Raw genomic sequence first — 20,604 nt, 5'->3', positions numbered from 1 at the left:
ATTTTAGGCTACTTTCACACTTGCGGCAGGACGGATCCGACAGGCTGTTCACCATGTCAGATCCGTCCTTCCGCTATTTCGCCGTGCCGCCGGACCGCCGCTCCGTCTCCATTGACTATAATGGGGACGGGGGCGAGGCTCCGGCGCAGCACGGCGGTGCACGGCAAAAGCCGCCGGACTAAAAAGTCGGACATGCAGGGCGGCGGTCCGGCGGCACGGCGAAATAGCGGAAGGACGGATCCGACATGGTGAACAGCCTGTCGGATGCGTCCTGCCGCAAGTGTGAAAGTACTATTAGGCTACTATTTAAATTTTATTGTTCATAAAAAAATGTTTCAAAAATATCTGATTTCTTTATATTACTCAATGACTCCATACAGTGGTTTGATTAATTTTAAAGACATAAAGAACTAAATATTACAGTGTATTCGGTGGCCTATTATTTATGCCATGAACATGAATTAATAACCATCTAGTTATTATATGTTGTTGCTTTTGGTTTGTTGCAGCATAACTACTGTATGTTCTATGTGTAGAGGAACAATCTGACTGTGGTCACTGAGTTTTACCTGTTAGGATTTCAAGTCAACCAAGATTTAAGATTTTTCTTATTTTGTCTTCTTCTGGTGGTTTACTGTGCAACAATACTGTATGTGGGAACCTCCTGATCATCACCCTGGTGTCCACCAGCAAGAACCTCCAGACTCCAATGTACTTCTTCATCTCACAACTGTCCATCAGTGACATTTTTGTGATCTCAGATATTGTCCCCAACCTGCTCTACATCCTACTGAATAATGGAGGAGCCATTACTATTATTGATTGCATCACTCAGTTGTATTTCTTCTGTGCCTCTGAAGCAGTTGAGTGTTTTCTTATCGCCGTGATGTCTTATGACAGATATGTGGCCATCTGTAATCCACTTCACTACTTCACCATCATGACAGGAGGATATTGCATAATTTTGTCTATAACCAGTTGGTTGCTTGGGTTTTCTATCATTTTAATTCACATCATAAAAACTGCAAAACTAAATTTTTGTGGGCCAAATATCATTGACCATTTATTCTGTGATCCTATTCCCTTACTAGAACTTGCCTGTTCTGACACCTCTATGATCCACTTAGTGGTTTATGTTATGACTATACCAATTGTAATAATCCCGACCACAATCATTGTAGTGTCTTATACATATATTATTTTAGCAGTCTTAAGGATCCCATCCAGTACTGGTAGACAGAAAGCCTTCTCCACCTGTAGCTCCCACCTCATTGTGGTTTCCACATTCTATTGGACTATGTTCAGTATTTATGCTGTTCCATCAAAAGGCCTGACAAACGCCATAAGTAAAACACTCTCCCTGTTCTATACTGTCTTTACTCCTTTGATTAACCCCATTATATACAGTCTGAGAAATAAAGACATTAGAAAAGCCGTACAAAGAACATTTTAAAAGCATGAGATCTGGTAAATTAGCAAAACAAGGTGTTGTATGCTGAATTTTTCATATTGATTGGTTAAGCAAAAAAATAAAAAATCATTATGGTAATATCTACAATTAAAGATTTCTGAAAAACTCTGCTAGGAAATTTACATTTCGCGATTATTGAAGGAGTCACAGCTGGAAGAAACGTTGTGATTAAGATAAAACTTAAATTTATTAGATATACACTAAAACTAGGGAGAAGTGTGAAAGTCCCTAAATCTACAAACAAACAAAAATGATATACTATATGTTGACACTAGACATTTAAGAGATGCGTAAAGATCACACCAGTACATGTGGCTGTACAAGAGGTGCGGAGCAACTACAGCATCAGCTCGTCATACAACATATGTATAATTGCTGGATAAATAGTGGTAACCTCATGCAATGACAGCACCTGTGAAAGAACCACTGTGGAGTGCTCAAATCACAGGTAATTATGTGCTATAACATCAAGTACAGGGTTACCAAGTCTAGGACTAAACGTTGCCAGGGGGAGGGGATTAACCACCTTTGTATAGGTGACCCTCATAAATGAACACCAGGTGAAAAAATCCTCCCTGCAAGCCCCTCCATGCAGCAAACACTCAAGGTCCTAGCTAATCCAGCTGACGGCTATCTGCCCTAAATAGCATGTTCGCCCGCCGCGGCGTACGCGAACAAGCAATGTTCGCCGGGAACTGTTCGCCGGCGAATAATTCGGGACATATCTACTTCTCAATGGTGTTGAGCGTGAATATTCGAATAGCGAATTTTTATCTCGAATATCGGCACAAAATTTGCGAATATTTAGAATATAGGGCTGTATATTCGTAATGACAAATATTCGTCATTTTTTTCCATCTGAACACATTATTAGAGTTGAGTGGACACCTGGATGTTTGGGTTCGATGGTTTCGGCCGAACTTCAGAAAAAAGTTTGAGTTCGGCACCCGAACTTGACCCTGAACCCGAACCCCATTGAAGGCAATGGGGAACCGAACTTTTGAGCACTAAAATGGCTGTAAAAATGTCATGGAAAGGGCTAGAGGGCTGCAAATGGCATCAAAATGTGGTTAAGAGCATGACAAGTGCTCTGCAAACAAATGTGGATAGGGAAATGACTTTAAATAAAATACGTAAAAATAAAAAATAATATTCTTAATCTAGGAGGACGAGGTCCATATGGAGTAGGAGGTTGAGGAGGCGGTGGATGTGGCAGTGTAGGTGGAAGCGGCGGTGGAGGAGGAGGAGTTAGCCTACACAGTTTTTTAGTTTTCAATTTTTTTTTAATTTTTTTATTAGGGTACATCCCAAAACATTGGGAAATATAACCTGTGATAACCCCCTCCAGTCGTGCTTAACACACATTCAGACAATACACTGGCTGCAGGGCAGGCCAGCACCTCCAAGGCCTAAAGGGCAAGCTCAGGCCATGTGCCCAATTTGGAGTCCCAGAAGTTGCAGGGGCTGTCAGTTCACGCAGTCAGTTCACGTAGGCGTGTGCATACTCACCATGTCGCACGTCCCCGTGGTGGTCAAGATCCAATTTGATATCTGCTCTATCAACTTTCGATGTTTTTTTCTGCGCCTACCATGGTGATCACGGGTGGCGGGGAATCAGGGTTCCACGCCGGAGAGGGAGCGTGAGAAAAAGAGACTACATCCAAGGGAGGATTAATTTTTTCAAATTTAAAATTATAGAGCGGAATTATGGGACAAATTATTAAAGCTTAAAAGTGGGACAACTTTTTAAAGTTTAAGCATTGAATGAAAGGATGTGGCGCGCATCAATTAATGAAGAATTTATTAAATTTTATTCACTGTCAACTATGCAGAGCAGGGGTTTCTATCCGGCAAAAAATTTTAAATATCACCTGACAATGTAATTGACAATATTTTTAAATTGATGTTCCTGTCACCTATGTAGAGGTGCCCCAGTGACATCCACCATCCATTTAGACATCTTCTCTATCAACTTTCGATGTTCTTTTCTGAGCCTACCATATTGATCACGGATATCGGCGAATCAGGGTTCCACACCGGAGAGGGAGTGTGAGAAAAAGAGACCAAATTTAAGGGAGAAAAATTTATAATTTTTTTTTGGGATCGAGCGGAAATTTGGGAATAGCTGTTAAAGTGCAAATGTGGGACAAATAACAGAAGCCCAAATGTGGGCCAAAAGAGTAAAGCAGAAATGTGGGACAAAGTATTGAAGGGAAAATGTTGGCCAAAAGAGTAAAGCGGAAATGTGGGACAAAGTATTGAAGCGCAAATGTGGTACAACTTGTTAAAGTTTAAGCATTGAATCAAAGGAGGTGGCGCGCATCAATTAAAAAAGAATTTCTGAAATTTTATTCCCTGTCACCTATGCAGAGCAGGGGTTTATTCACATCTAAAATTGTATAATGTCAACCCAAGAATTTAACACAAAAATTAGCGAAATTTATTAACCTGTCTACTTGGTAGAGCAGGGGTCTATGACAGAAAAAAATTGTTTATTGTCACCCGAAAATGTAAAAGAAAAATTATTGAAATTTTTTAACCTGTCTACTAGGTATAGCAGTGGTACATCACACCCAAAAATTGGTGAATTTCACCAGAAAATGTAATTGACAATTTTTTTATTTTTTACCTGTCTACTAGGTATAGCAGTGGTAGATCACACCCAAAAATTGTTGCATTTCAGCCGAAAATGTAACTGACAATATTTATTTATTTTTTAACATGTCTACTAGGTAAAACAGTGGTACATAACACACAAAAATTGGTGAATTTAAACCAAAAATATAACTGACAAGGTAGTGAAATGACATTAAAAAAAATACGTACAAATAAATAAAAAAATTGATTTATGAGGTGGAGTTCCATATGGAGTAGGAGTTTGAGGAGGCAGTGGACGTAGCGGTGTAGGTGGAAGCAGCGGTGGAGGAGGACAAGGTAGACAACACAGGTTTTTGGTTTTAATTTTATTTTTTAAAATTTGGGTACACTCCAAAAGAGTGTGAAATATCCAAAATACAAACATGAGCAATTGCGCTGCAGTATAACAATGGCTGGTTAGTGCCGGTATACATGTCTATTCTGCACAAGGTACGGACAAGTCCTGAGGAATCCATGCCTGGTTCATTTTAATGAACGTGAGCTTGTCCACATTGACTGTGGACAGGCGGCTGCACTTGTCTGTGATAACGCCCCCTGACGTGCTAAACACACGTTCAGACAATACACTGGCTGCAGGGCAGGCCAGCACCTCCAAGGCGTAAAGGGCAAGCTTAGGCCATGTGCCCAATTTGGAGACCCAGAAGTTGAAGGGGACAGACCCGTCATTCAGTACGTGTAGGCGTGTGCACACATACTGCTCCACCATGTTGCTGAAATGCTGCCTCCAGCTAAGACCTTCCATATCAGCTGGTGGTGCTGGTTGTTGTGTCGTGCTGACAAAGCTTTTCCACATTTCGGCCATGCTTACCCTGCCTTCTGAGGTGCTGGCGGTGCCCCAGCTGCGTTGGCGACCTCTTCCTCGCCCTCTGCCTTCGCCTTGTGATTCCACTGTGCCCCCGGAATGGGAATGCCACCAGCAGCGCGTCTACCAGCGTGCGCTTGTACTCGCGCATCTTACGATCACGCTCCAGTGACGAAATTAAAGACGGTTTGTTGTCCTTGTAACGGGGATCCAGCAGCGTGGCCAACCAATAATCAGCACAATTTAGAATGTGGGCAACTCGGCGGTCATTGCGGAGACACTGTAGCATGTAATTGCTCATGTGTGCCAAACTGCCCAGAGGCAATGAAAAGCTGTCCTCTGTGGGAGGTGTATCGTCTGTGTCCTCTGTATCCGCCCCAGTGATGGCCATGAGCTGGTCTGGGTGCCACCCTGCTGTGAACATGGCTCCTCCTCAACCATCTCCTCCTCCTCATCCTTCACCTCGTCATCCTCTAGAACTGTGCCCCTGGCTGGACAATTGTGTACCTGGCGTTTGTGTTTGCAGGAACCCACCCTCGGAGCCATTTGTGAATGACTAGCTGGAAACCCTACGAAATGATCCCTCTTCCTCCTCCTGTGCCACATCCTCTTCCATCATCGCCAGCAGCGTTTTTTTAAGGAGGCATAGAAGTGGGATAGTTACGCTGAGAACGGCGTTATCGGCACTGGCCATGTTGGTGGAGTACTCGAAACAGCGCAACAAGGAACACAGGTCTCGCATGGAGGCCCAGTCATTGGTGGTGAAGTGGTGCTTTTCCTCCGAGCGACTCACCCCTGCGTGCTGCAGCTGAAACTCCACTATCGCCTGCTGCTGCTCGCACAGTCTGGCCAGCATGTGCAAGGTGGAGTTCCACCTTGTGGGCACGTCGCATATGAGGCAGTGAGCGTGAAGGCCGAAGTTACGCTGCAGCGCTGACAGGCGAGCAGCAGCAGGGTGAGAACGCCGAAAACGCGCACAGTCAGCCTGCACTTTTTGCGGCAGCTCTGACATATCGGGGTAATTTTTAAGGAATCTCTGCACCACCAAATTCAGCACATGTGCCAGGCAAGGGATGTGCGTCAAACCGGCTAGTCCCAGAACTGCTACGAGATTTTGCCCATTATCGCACACCACCAGGCCGGGCTTGAGGCTGACTGGCACAAACAACTCATCGGTCTGTTGTTCGAGGCCCGTCCACAGCTCCTGCGCGGTGTGGGGTTTGTCCCCCAAACAGACAAATTTTAAAACTGCCTGCTGTCGTTTACCCCTGGCTGTGCTGAAGTTGGTGGTGAAGGTGTTATGCTGACCGGATGAGGAAGCAGAGTAGGAGGAGGAAGCAACAGCAGGCAAACTGAAGAGCCCTGCAATCCTCGGTGGTGGAAGGACATGCGCCAAACTGCTATCCGCCTCAGGCCCAGCTGCAACTGCATTTACCCTGTGTGCTGGTATGGAGATATAACGGCCCTGACCGTGCTTACTGGTCCACGTATCCGTAGTCAGGTGCACCTTGCCACAGATGGCGTTGTGCAGTGCACACCTGATTTTTTCCCCTACTTGGTTGTGCAGGGAAGGGATGGCTCGCCTTGAAATGTAGTGGCGGCTGGGCACGACGTACTGTGGGACAGCCACCGCCATAAGGCCTTTAAAACTATTCGTCTCCACCAGACGGAATGACAGCATTTCAAAGTCCAGTAATTTAGAAATGCTGGCAGTCAGGGCTAGGGATCGCGGGTGGGTAAGTGGGTACTTACTCTTCCTCTCCAGTGTTTGGGAGATGGATAGCTGAACGCTTCCGTGGAGATGCTTGGTGGACCAGGTGGTGGTGTTGCTGGAAGATCCTCTGTTTGCGGGGTAGCAGGTGGCACTGTCACTCCAGAGGTGGATGAAGAGGCTGAGACTGCAGCAGAAGTGGAAGCAGGAGGAGCCAGAGACCTTTCTTGGTTTTTGAGGTGTCTACTCCACTGCAGCTCGTGCTTAGAACTTTAAATGCCTGGTCATGCAGGTTGTGCTCAGGTTGAGAACGTTTATGCCTCGCTTCAGGTTCCGATTGCACAGCGTGCAAACCACTCGTGTCTTGTCGTCAGCACATTGTCTGAAGAACTGCCACGCCAGGGAACTCCTTGGAGCTGACTTTGGTGTGCTCGGTCCCTTGCTGCGGTGGGCAGTAGCAGGCCTACTGTCTAGAGGACGGCCTCTCCACTTTTGCACCCTGCTCCCTCTTCTGCTGTGCTGGTGGTTCTGTTCGACCACCGCCTCTTCCTCCGAACTACATAGGTCACTCGCATGACCTTGATTCCATGTGGGGTCGAGGACCTCATCGTCCTCAACATCCTCTTCCACCTAGTCTTCACCCCTGCCCTCCTTGTCGGTCTGCACACTTTCGAAAGCCCCAGCAGTTGGCACCTGTGTTTCGTCATCATCTGAGATGTGCTGTGATGGTCCTCCCACGTACTCATCTTGAAAGATAAGTGGTTGGGCATCGGTGCACTCAATCTCTTCCACTTCTGGGGCAGGGATAGGTGGATGGCCCTGGGAAACCCTGCTAACAGAGTCATCAAAAATCAGAAGAGACTGCTGCATGACTTTGGGATCAGGCTGCTTGGCTGATTTGCAAGGTTGTGAGGTGAAAGACTGAAGGACATCGGCTGCAATTGCCAACTGTGATCTTTCAGCAGGAGACTGGGTAGGAGACAATGTGAATGAACTGGAGCCACTGTCAGCAACCCAATCTACTATCGCCTGTACTTGTTCAGGCCTCACCATTCTTATAACCGCATTAGGCCCGACCAGATACCGCTGCAGGTTTTTTCACCTACTCGCACTTGAGGAAGGGATTTCACTTGTTCGTGTAGCTGGTACAGATCGACCACGTCCTCTCCCTGCAACAGGAGCTCCACAAGCAGCACCACGACCTGGGCCACGTCCCTTATTTGACGCTCTCCTCATATTTCTCGAATTTAGGATCTTGCCCAAAATGGGTGTTTAATTAATAGTAGAATAGAACTACAGTATGTACAGGGTGTATCTCACACACCTTGATCCAGAGTAGGCCGCAATTAAATTTGTTTTCCCAAAATGGCTGTATTTCAAATACCTGAATAGAACCCCTGTAAATAGAGGGGGTATCTCACACGCCCTGACTCACACTAGGCCGCAATTGAAGATTTGTGCACAAAATGGCTGTATTTCAAATATCTGAATATAACCCAAACATATAAAGGGTGTGTCTCACAATGACATCTGCAGCAAAGGCTGCCAAATAAAAATTTAAGCCCAAACGGGTGTTAGTTTAATAACTGAATATGACAGCAGTATATAACCCTGGAATTTCAAACGTCTTGATGCTGCAAGGGCGCAACAATTGTGTATTTTTCCCAAAAAAGAGTGTTTTATTAATAGAACAATATAACCCCAGTAAATACAGGGTGTATATCACATGCCCTGACCCACACTAGGCCGATATTAAAGAATTGTGCCCAAAATGGCTTTATTTCAAATAATTGAATAGAACCACACTATGTAAAGGCTGTATCTCACAATGACATATGCAGCAAAGTCTGCAAAATAAAAATTTTTCCCCCCAAACTTGTGTTTGTTTAACCACCGTAGCCCCCCTAGCTTAAACACCCTTAATGACCAGGCCACTTTTTACACTTCAGCACTACACTATTTTCACCGTTTATTGCTCGGTCATGCAACTTACCACCCAAATGAATTTTACCTCCTTTTCTTCTCACTAATAGAGCTTTCATTTGGTGGTATTTCATTGCTGCTGACATTTTTACTTTTTTTTCTATTAATCGAAATTTACCAATTTTTTTGCAAAAAAATGACATTTTTCACTTGCAGTTGTAAAATTTTTCAAAAAAATCGACATCCATATATAAATTTTTCTCAAAATTCATTGTTCTACATGTCTTTGATAAAAAAAAAATGTTTGGGTAAAAAAAAAAATGGTTTGGGTAAAAGCTACAGCGTTTAAAAACTATGGTACAAAAATGTGAATTTCCGCTTTTTGAAGCAGCTCTGACTTTCTGAGCACCTGTCATGTTTCCTGAGGTTCTACAATGCCCAGACAGTAGAAAAACCCCACAAATGACCCCATTTCGGAAAGTAGACACCCTAAGGTATTCGCTGATGGGCATAGTGAGTTCATAGAACTTTTTATTTTTTGGCACAAGTTAGCGGAAAATGATGATTTTTATTTTTTTCTTACAAAGGCTCATATTCCACTAACTTGTGAAAAAAATAAAAACTTCCATGAACTCACTATGCCCATCACGAAATACCTTGGGGTGTCTTCTTTCCAAAATGGGGTCACTTGTGGGGTAGTTATACTGCCCTGGCAATTTAGGGGCCCTAATGTGTGGGAAGTAGTTTGAAATCGAAATGTGTAAAAAATGAACAAAAGTGTCACACATCTGGTATCGCCGTACTCAGGAGAAGTTGGGCAATGTGTTTTGGGGTGTCATTTTACATATACCCATGCTGGGTGAGAGAAATATCTCGGTCAAATGCCAAATTTGTATAAAAAAATTGGAAAAGTTGTCTTTTGCCGAGATATTTATCTCACCCAGCATGAGATATGTAAAATGACACCCCAAAACACATTGCCCAACTTCTCCTGAGTACGGCGATACCAGATGTGTGACACTTTTTTTGCAGCCTAGGTGGGCAAAGGGGCCCACATTCCAAAGAGCACATTTTGATTTCAAACTACTTCCCACACATTAGGGCCCCTAAATTGCCAGGGCAGTATAACTACCGCACAAGTGACCCCATTTTGGAAAGAAGACACCCTAAGGTATTTCGTGATGGGCATAGTAAGTTCATGGAAGTTTTTATTTTTTGTCACAAGTTAGAGGAATATGAGACTTTGTAAGAAAAAAAAATATAAAAAAATCATCATTTTCCGCTAACTTGTGAAAAAAAATAAAAAATTCTAGGAACTCGCCATGCCCCTCACGGAATACCTTGGGGTGTCTTCTTTCCAAAATGGGGTCACTTGTGGGGTAGTTATACTGCCCTGGCATTCTAGGGGACCTAATGTGTGGGAAGTAGTTTGAAATCAAAATGTGTAAAAAATGACCTGTGAAATCCTAAAGGTGCTCTTTGGAATGTGGGCCCCTTTGCCCACCTAGGCTGCAAAAAAGTGTCACACATCTGGTATCGCCGTACTCAGGAGAAGTTGGGCAATGTGTTTTGGGGTGTCATTTTACATATACCTATGCTGGGTGAGAGAAATATCTCGGTCAAAAGACAACTTTTCCCATTTTTTTATACAAAAAAATGTCTGAATGGAGCCTTCCAGGGGGGTGATCAATGACAGGGGGGTGACATATAGACTCCCTGATCACCCCCCCTGTCATTGATCACCCCCCTGTAAGGCTCCATTCAGACGTCCATATGTTTTTTACGGATCCACGGATACATGGATCGGATCCGCAAAACACATACGGACGTCTGAATGGAGCCTTACAGGGGGGTGATCAATGACAGGGGGTGATCAATGACAGGGGGGTGATCAGGGAGTCTATTTGGGGTGATCACCCCCCTGTCAGTGATCACCCCCCTGTAAGGCTCGATTCAGACGTCCGTATGTGTTTTGCGGATCCGATCCATGTATCCGTGGATCCGTAAAAAACATATGGACGTCTGAATGGAGCCTTACAGGGGGGTGATCAATGACAGGGGGGTGATCAATGACAGGGGGGTGATCAGGGAGTCTATATGGGGTGATCACCCCCCTGTCATTGATCACCCCCCTGTAAGGCTCCATTCAGACGTCCGTATGTGTTTTGCGGATCCGATCCATGTATCCGTGGATCCGTAAAAAACATATGGACGTCTGAATGGAGCCTTACAGGGGGGTGATTAATGACAGGGGGGTGATCAGGGAGTCTATATGGGGTGATCACCCCCCTGTCATTGATCACCCCCCTGTAAGGCTCCATTCAGACGTCCGTATGTGTTTTGCGGATCCGATCCATGTATCCGTGGATCCGTAAAAAACATATGGACGTCTGAATGGAGCCTTACAGGGGGGTGATCAATGACAGGGGGGTGATCAGGGAGTCTATATGGGGTGATCACCCCCCTGTCATTGATCACCCCCCTGTAAGGCTCCATTCAGACGTCCGTATGCGTTTCGCGGATCCGATCCATGGATCCGTGGATCCGCAAAACACATACGGACCTCTGAATGGAGCCAGCCTTACAAGGGCGTGATCAATGACAGGGGGGTGATCAGGGAGTCTATATGGGGTGATCACCCCCCTGTCATTGATCACCCCCCTGTAAGGCTCCATTCAGACGTCCGTATGCGTTTCGCGGATCCGATCCATGTATCCGTGGATCCGTAAAAAACATACGGACGTCTGAATGGAGCCTTACAGGGGGGTGATCAATGACAGGGGGGTGATCAATGAAAGGGGGGTGATCAGGGAGTCTATATGGGGTGATCAGGGGTTAATAAGGGGTTAATAAGTGACAGGGGGGGTGTAGTGTAGTGGTGTTTGGTGCTACTTATTACTGAGCTGCCTGTGTCCTCTGGTGGTCGATCCAAGCAAAAGGGACCACCAGAGGACCAGGTAAGCAGGTATATTAGACGCTGTTATCAAAACAGCATCTAATATACCTGTTAGGGGTTAAAAAAATCGCATCTACAGCCTGCCAGCGAACGATCGCCGCTGGCAGGCTTTAGATCCACTCGCTCACCTTTTGATCCTGTGAACGCGCGCGCCTGTGTGCGCGCGTTCACAGGAAATCTTGCGTCTCGCGAGATGACGCGTATATGCGTGACTCTGCCTGCAGCTGCCGCCTCCGGAACACAATCCTGCGTTAGGCGGTCCGGAGGCGGTTAATAACTAAATATGACAGCAGTATATTTCAAACGTGCTGATGCTGCAAGGCCAGAAAAATTGTGTATTTTGGCAAAAAAGTGTGTTTTTAAAAACCCAGAAAATGATGGCTGTATTTCTAGCTTAAATTGCACTCTGACTAATACAGATGTTGTAGATTGCCAAAAAAGTGTTTTTTTTGGTAACAGAATATGAAAGCTGTATATATTAAACTTGAATTTCACACTTGCAGATCTGGAAAATAGTGGATTTTGGCAAGAAAGTGTGTTTGTAAAATCCCAGAAAATTATGGCTGTATTTCTAGCTTAAATTGCACACTGACTAATCCTGCAAATGCACCAGATGTAGGATATTGCCAAAAAATTGTGATTTTTTTACAAACATTATTTGTGCTGTTTTTAAAGCTTGGATTTCAATGTCCCAAAAGCTCAGATGCAGTGCTGGTGCACTAAGCTTGCATAAAATGGCCGCCGCCGCTCACCTAACTGACTTATAAAAGTTATTTTTTTTCGGGCTGGGCTCAGGGCGGGATAAAAAAAATTGTGCCCTGCACCCACACAACTAAATGTATGTAGATCGCTGAGTTAGATTCACATTTTGAACAAAGATTATCTCCTATTCTCTCCCTGAAATCACCAGCAGCATCCTCTCCCTACACTAAGCACAGCAGAGTGACGTGCAGCGCTACGTGACTCCAGCTTATGTAGAGCCTGGGTCACATGCTGCTCTGGCCAATCACAGCCATGCTATTAGTAGGCATGGCTGTGATGGCTTCTAAGGGCACACGAGTTAAACGCTTGTTGATTGGCTGCTCTGCACCCTTTCAATAAGCGCCAAGAAAGCGCCGAACACCGAACCCAAACTTTTACTGAAATGTTCGGGTTCGGGCCCGGCCCCAAAAATCCTAAAGTTCGGTACGAACCAGAACTTTACAGTTCGGGTTCGCTCAACCCTACACATGATTCCTCTCTGCTTCTTGCTTGTGGGCCAATGGCGTCATTGGCCCACAAGCAAGAAGCAGGGAGGAATCATCTATTCAGAGGGAAAATATGACGAATATTCTAAAAACAAATATATAGCACTATATTCTACAGTGCTATATATTCGTTTTTGACCCACGCCTGTATTGATCGCGCAATAGTTGCATATTGCACGATCATTACCATGCCGATTTTTGCTTAAACAAAAAGAATGGAGAATATATAACGAATATGTACGAATTTGCGAATATATGACGAATATTCTACAAAATATTTGCAAAATATCACGAATTCGAATATGACCTCTGCCAATCATCACTACTTCTCAAGGTCAAAGCTGGGAGGTCAATTCAATACCAAATCATAAGCAGAGAGAGAGGTCCAAGTCAAGCCGAAGTCAAATCCAATAGTAAGAATCCAAACCGGAAAATAGAAGCGAGAGCACATCAAGGAAAACCTATAACTGACAAGGATGTATTGCCATCAGGGGTTTAAATAGAGCACCGAGTTTCTGGATCAGAACCTTATAGATCCATGACTCTGCGCTTCATTAGTCACAATACAGCACACAGGAGATCAGCTGAACAATCAGCCCACTGCTAGTCTCCTCCAGCACATGCCCGCTGTGGGGAGAAAGCATTGCGTCCAGTTGCTAATGACGCTGCCGCATCACCAGGGGGTCTGGCTTAGCAGCATGTCTCTCCTGGCACAGTTGCGCCAAAGCTGGAGATCTCACTGCTGGAGCCCGGACAGGTAAGTTTGTGAAAAATTGCTACTGCTATTGTGGTGTAGTTTTCCTGCATACCAGCCTTCCGGCAAAGTTCCTATGGTCAAGTCTTGCCAAAAATCCCATTATCGGTATAAGTTACTATTCTGACTTTACCTGTGGTTTTGGTGCGTTTTTGAGGTGTTTTCTGTGCCAAGAGCCTCTGGTGCTGGCACCAGTGTCCCTCACCTCAGTACAATAGGTCTGCTCTGAACTATACTCGGACTATCCCAAGAGAGAACATTCTGATTCCTCCCCTGCACTGAAGTCTACAGTAGATTTCTGTACAGAAGTTAAAGGGTGAATACCAGAGGAGTACTGAAATAACATGCAGTCACCGGGTTTGGCTTGGTTTCCAATGCAACACTGGGTCCCCCGGACACCGTCAAGGTTTCACCATGTGTTGCTGCTCATGGGAAATAAGTCCAGAGAGTCAGGGTTTGCAGTAAACCAGGGTGCTTCTTTACTGGAGGATTTCAGTGGCAAAACAATACAGGTGAGGCATAGGGCAGGCTTCTCTAGTCTCCTCCGGGGCAGAAGAAGGGATTGATTCTGAGAAAACGCTTGAGCTAGCTGTCCCTATCTCTCTCAGAAGGCTGGTACCCTGCCAAAGGCTGGAGGCCCAGGGTCTGTGGCAGAGTATTCCTGTCTTAATGTCTTCTTCTGGTCACTCAAGTAGTCTGGCAGGGTTTTCCTCTTTTAATCACTGTTCCTTAACTGCAGCACACTAGAGGCTCTGACTGCTTTCCTTATATACAGTTGTTAGCTAAACTAGAACCTTCTAGTGCGCGGGGTGGAGTGGAGAAGCTCATCCCTAACAAATACAATGTTACAACTCCCATCTCTTGTCGACTTCAATCAGAGCTTCAGTAATACTTAATGGCAATGACACAGCAGTTTTGCCAGACAAAAGCAAGTCTTCAGACATAATAACATAGGAGCACCTGGCATTCAAAAGCTCAGTCTGTCTGGTTTTGATGGTAAACAAGTATGTTTTCTTTTACTTTCAAAACCTTCTCTTATTTAACCCTTAGGAGGTTTTTCATTTTTCTTCCCTGTCTTCCTGGAGCCATAATGTTTTTATTTTTCTCTTCACATTTCCATATGAGGGCTTTTTTGAGGGACAAGTTGTAATTTCTAATGCCACCATTTAGTATGGCATACCAAGTAGTGGGAAGTGGGAAAAAAATTCCAAATGGGGTGGAATTGGATAAAAAAAACTCAATTCCTCCACAGGTTTATGGGTTTTGTCCCTATGACATTCCCTTTGTGGCAAAACTGACCTGTGTCCTTCACTTTATGGCTCAGAATAATTACAATGATGCAAATATGTATAGATTTTCTATGTTTAAGTAATGAAAAAATAAATGAAAACTTTAAGACCCCTATAACTTTTGTATAGTTATGTCTACTGTGCTGTGTGGGGGCTCATTTTTTGCAGTATGATCTGCAGTTTTTATTGATACCATTTTGGAGTGTATGTCTTGTTGATCACATTTTATAAAAAATTTTGGGGGTAATAGAAGTGATGAAAAAAATGGTGAACAGGCCATTTTAATACTTTTTTCCCTTAAGCCATTCGCCGTATAGGAAAAATATTTTAATAGTATGGGTGTTTTCAGACATGGTGATGCCCTTGATGTTTATATTTTTTATAATATATGTATTCATTTTTTTTAATCTAAGGAAAGGGGGTGATTAAAATTTTTATATTTATTTATGTTTTTATATATATTTTTTAACTTTTAAAAAAAATTGTAGCCCCTTTAGGAGGCTACAATATCCACTACTTTTTTTATTGAACATTACCATACTCCAAAAAGTGGTATAGTATTATATGAATTGCTGATTTCTTATGTTGGCCAGCCATCTGCTGGCCAACATATGAATTGCAGCACTAATACGCTGGGTCTCTTCAGAGAGACCCAGCCTATTAGAATTAATGACAAGCATCTCTGATTGCCACACGGAGATGCCAGTATTGATCTGGAAGCACACACTTCTGTTTTTTTCACTCTCTAGATGCCATGATCACACTTAACCATGGATATCTAAAGGCTGTAATGTCCGCGATCAGCATTATTGCTAGTCACAGACATTAGCAGTGGGCCTCTGCTGTTTGAAATAGCAGAGACCCGCCGTATATGGCGCCTGCTCGCTCATTTAAAGACCGAACCAGAGCCGTAGATGTACGGCGATGGTAGCGAACTTAGGTGTGGAAAATTAACAGCTTTTTATTATTAGCTAGAAAGTCCAAAAAGTCTCTCAGTATTCATTAACCCTTTTCGCAGTGCTGTGCACACAAATGCAAATAAACAAGATGTATATCATAATATACATATAAAATGCAGTTACAGAGTAATAAACAGTGTGTCAATGCAAGGTAAACCTTTGAAGTGAAATAAAGCATGGAGGTGATGACTTTGTACACTTTCTAACTGCTAGGTGAAAATTGCCTAGATCACAGGCAAATCATTGACACAACAATTTTTTTTCTCAATGATTGTGTATTGCTAATATGTAAACATTACAATCTGTGGATAATGTTCAAATTATAATATTTAGAATGACCTCATACGGTTCTCAAAAATCATTAACACCAACCATGAGATTTCTTATTTTTCCCACTTTAATTTTAATTAACTTGAGGTTTGATGTTATGAGAATTCTTTGTCCTATTATTTTTAAGTCTCCATTCCTGAGAGGTCTTAGCTTTACTTATATAAAGATTGTGATTTCCTAAGTGTTTTCTATTTTCAGGAGGAGCCAGTGTATGGTTTATATCAGAAAATATTATGGTAGTTTTTCTTAAGATAACCAAGTCTGCCATGGAACCTTGTGGAATAGGTCACAGGGTTGACATTACATGAAGATAAATACTGTTGTGGACATTTTATTAGGATGTGTTTTTTAATATATTGTATATTGTCATCATATCTATCAGTGTCAGGGTAAACCATTGGAGTGGATATCTTCCTGTGGATGCGGAGACGCAGCTGCCGGGCGCAGAGGTCTCTGTTGGCAAATGGTCCATGTGTTAGGCACTGGGCTGTGGGCCGGGGGAGACTGATGTGCGGAGGAGCAGTGTTTTCTTAGCGAATGTATGGACGCCCCGTGCAAGGCGCAGATTTATTGGGTTGGCGTGGATGCATTTGTTAGGAGAACAATATATGAAAGGAACGTGCGTTTGTTGTCTCTAGTGCGCCTGATCAACCGCTGGAGACAATGACGTTGTCCTGTAAATAAGCATGCATGAGGATCATAGTAACTTTATTGGGCATTGATCACTGAGCAAGGCTGGATAGACTTCACTCCAGTGGTAATGGGAGATTATTGTATACATGTGTTTTGTTAGCTGGCTATGTTATTTAAAGTGATTGTGGTTTCCTCATCTTGCTGTATATCATGACTTCCTGTATGTCTGTTACATGAAGGAAGTGGTTGGGTGACGGGCCGGCCCCTTTCTATTGTTACCCCTTTTGTGGCTATAAAGTAAAAGTGAAGAGGCTGGGCAGGGGGGGTGCTGAACAGAATCTCTACGATGAAACACCTTGTCTGACTCTTGATGAGTGTGACCTTTCCTTACACAAAAGCGCTTGATACTCGTGCTTTTAAGCACCGGGAAAATTCTTTGTGGTTGGCGTACTTTGGCGCACTTTTAGCGCAGCTTGGATATGTGTGTCTGACGCAAGCGAATGTCTACAACAAAGTGGTGAGCTAGGTATAACAAGGGAACCAACAGATTTTTTCCTCTGCACAGCAGGTAAAAAGGGAGAGAAAGTAAACTGTAATTTTGTCTGCTGCGTCAGAGGAAATTTCTGCTTGGTAAAAGAATGTTTTTGCTCTCTTTGTGTAAGGACGAGGTAAGTGCTTTTCCGTTGTGTAGTTTTTAGTGGATCTAAATTGATTGTACAGAGATTATATGGTGAGATTGTGATGTGTGTGCTGACCAGTACAGAGTATCGTGTTTTTTCTCTATTTTTGTGTAACTTTTATGTTACTGTGATTTTGTAAGAGGTGATTTTGGTTTGTAGAGGCAGCATTTTGTTTTAGTGTTTGTACAGGAGAGACAGCATTTAGAGAGGATTTGTATACTGTTAGCCTGTAAATCACCCGCAGAGTGGAGGTTTTCTCTGGTTTCGGTGGTGGGGCACAGGGAATAGAGAAACAGTTTTGTTTAATTTGGTTTTTCTATTGCTGGATTTTGTAGACACCATCTTGTCTTCCTTTGTGTGTCAAGCCATGTGGTTTTGTCGCCTATCTTTGATTTCCTTTGAATGAAGACTATGTGACTTTGGCAGACATCTTGGTTAGTTTGGTGCTCCAGGTTTTAACAAGGAATTTATTTTAGTTTTAGCTGGTTCACTTTTAGATTTTAGTTTTGGTGTCTATGGAAAGCGATTTGTTTGTTTTTGCCTCAAATATCAGTTTTGTCCAGAATAGTTATTTTGTCTTTCTGTAACCTTTCTATGTACAGTTTGATTTTGTTTTGGTAAGTTTTGTGCTGGATACCAGTTGAGTGTTCGGTTATGGTATAGCTCAGTGACCAGTCTGATAGGGGAATCATTGTGTGAACATTAGTGGCAGTTTAGCAGTGAAATTGTCCTATAGTTGATGATTCTGCTTAATGTTTGTATATCTGTGGCTGTTACACTGAATTGTAGAATTGTTTGGCATAATTAATACGGGTACTACAGTGTAGAAAGGAGGTGCTTGTAGTTCTGTGCCAAAAGTATTGGGACAACTCCTAGAGATCGGTACCAGTGTCTTTTTTGTAGCAACCATTGTGTTTGTATTCCTGTACAATGGAAAGCATTTTTAAAGAAGTTCTAAAGTTGAAGGACACGGTGGCCATTCTTCAAGCTATGCCGGGATCTACTGATCCATGGCTGCAGACTCAGAATTGTGTAACAAACCTGATCGGTACCAGAAAATGGCGCAAACGGAAAGGCAAGTATGCTCTGATTTTTGCTGCTGGGTGGATAGCGGATAAATATCAGGAGTCTTGTAGGCTGAAGCTGAGTTTGGAAGGAGAAGTGGAAGATTTAAAAGTGGAAATTGGTAAATTGAGAACTCTTGTCCAGCAGGCAGCTGAAGCTAGCGCTAATTATGAATGTACTGTGAGGTGTAATACTGAGCTGCGCAAGGAGAGTGAATGGTTGTCTGAAAGCCTGACACATGCACAGGGTGCTGTAAGGGAATTGTCTGCTCTCTGCAGGAGGACACAGGATGAACATTCTCAGTGCTTAGTGCAGCCAGAGTCATTGAAACAACCGTTAGAGAGTAATGTGTCTGGGGTTAGAGGGAATGTATGGGCTGTAAGTATGGAAAAGTCTGAGGACTTTGGGTCAGATACGGAAACCGACTCATGGATGGAGATGGACAATTTGTCTGACCCTGGAGTTGGAAGTATTAATACAACGGCAGAAGATTCCTCAGATGAGTCTGTGGTAAGAGGACTCAATTCAGATGGTAGCATGGGATCTAGTCATGTTGGGATGGTTAATGTTGTGCAGCAAGGCAGATCACCATGTGCCCAGGAAATGTTTTGTGCAGGGAGACACGCTATTCGTTGTCTTGCATGCAGGGGATTTGGGCACATTGCACGATATTGTAACGTTGCTAATGGCAACAGACACAGGTATGTTAAGTATCCCAGAACCACACCTAGAAGTAAAGTAGTTTATTCGGCAAGGTGGGGTAATAGTCCCATACATGGTTCTTTGCAAAGGCATAGTAGACAGGGACAGCCTAGGTCATGGATCCAAGAAGCAGATTTTAAATCCCAATATGAACGGTTAAAATGTGAAGCTCAGAGAGGAAAGAGATCGGTTCCTGGAATTCAGCAGAGTTTCTAATTTTGTGTGCCAGGGAAGGTGAAATAAAGGGATGTTATTGAGGTCTTTGTAAACCATTTTACTGTTTGTATTAAAAAAAATATATATTAAAAATTGAGGAACTTTAAGATCTAATTTAAATAGACTTTTCCCTTTCCCTGGAAACCGGTTTTGGCGACCTTGTAATGTTAAATCCTGCTTCTTTGGTAAAATTAATCTAAAGTTGGTTTGGGGCTGGGGGCAAATTAGTTTTTCAATGACTGGGTGGGAAGAAATTCTCCTGCCAGTGTTTACGGTTTCAGGGGAACCCTCCAAGACATTGATGTGGTAATTCAGTCCTATACAATTGTATGTGTTCCAAAGGTTTTTTAGTTTTTTGTATTTGAGTTTTGGTTTTAAGTAAAAATAAACTTTTTACTGTATCTCAATGTATATAGCAAGTGTATCTCAATGTATATAGCAAGACTTCCTGTAACTGAAGTTTTTTTTTTGGTAGAGAAAGTGCTTCAGTGGTGTTTTTTTTTTGTGTAATTGTTTAGGCGTTTTTTATTCATGCCGCCTCACCCATTGTTTTGTGTTTTAGAACCTTGCTGCGTTTTGTATAGTTTCACGATACTGTTGGTTTTGCGGTAGAAAAGAAAATATTTGGTTTTAAACTTTCTTTTTTTGTATTTACTTTCCATAGGTGGATCGTGGAAGTGGAAATAACACACTTTTATTGGTATACAGTTGCTTTGCGCAACGAGTAGTTTTTGTTTTTACGCCCAGACTGTTTGTTAGTTTTTTCCATTGTTGTTTTTGTGGTTCGACTTGCATGTGCAATGTTTTTTTTTTTCCTTCTATTTCTCTTTTCCAAGTGACAGTTCTCCACTCCAGGACTCTTCTCTCTTTAGCAACATCACCACCAGAGGTTAATTCCATATTTCTTTTTATTTTATCAGCAGGAGATTGACTGGAGGAGCTGGAGAAAAGCGGATCTCGATTATTAGGTAGGTTCAGCTAGCCAAACACAGGCACAGCTCAGCTGTGTGAATAACCCTTTAGGAGGCATACTGGGAATCCAGCAAAAGGAGCTCTGGCCTGAAGGCCTTGTGGGAGTGGAAATAGCATTAAGATTGGCAATAGGCCTCTCTCAGTGCACAAGATTTCTAGCTGTCCGACAAAGGCTGTGTAAAAGTTGGAGTCGGACAGACGTACTGTGAGAAGGAGCCGGGCGTTACCCTCCGTGT

The 20,604-nt window shown here is 43.3% G+C and overlaps 1 protein-coding gene across 1 annotated transcript; it reads left to right on the top strand.

The window, feature by feature from the left end:
* The first annotated feature begins 709 nt into the window (after window positions 1-709).
* Window positions 710-20,083, top strand: LOC120990352 (olfactory receptor 6B1-like). Its single transcript, XM_040419110.1, has 2 exons — window positions 710-1,346; window positions 20,061-20,083. Exons 1-2 carry the CDS (start codon window positions 710-712, stop codon window positions 20,081-20,083), a joined length of 660 nt encoding a protein of 219 aa, XP_040275044.1.
* Window positions 20,084-20,604: the final 521 nt, after the last annotated feature.

The sequence above is a fragment of the Bufo bufo genome, chromosome 1 (genome assembly GCF_905171765.1).
Source record: "Bufo bufo chromosome 1, aBufBuf1.1, whole genome shotgun sequence".
In the NCBI taxonomy this organism is placed as follows: Eukaryota; Metazoa; Chordata; class Amphibia; order Anura; family Bufonidae; genus Bufo; species Bufo bufo.
The sequence above is the reverse complement of the archived record's forward strand: the minus strand, read 5'-3'. Positions and strand labels throughout refer to the sequence as shown.

Coding starts and splice junctions, on each gene's coding strand:
- LOC120990352 (XM_040419110.1), top strand. CDS start 710: ATGTACTTCTTCATCTCACAACTGTCCATCAGTGACATTTTTGTGATC. Junction 1,347..20,060: donor AGGCCTGACAAACGCCATAA/GTAAAACACTCT, acceptor TACTTTCCATAG/GTGGATCGTGGAAGTGGAAA.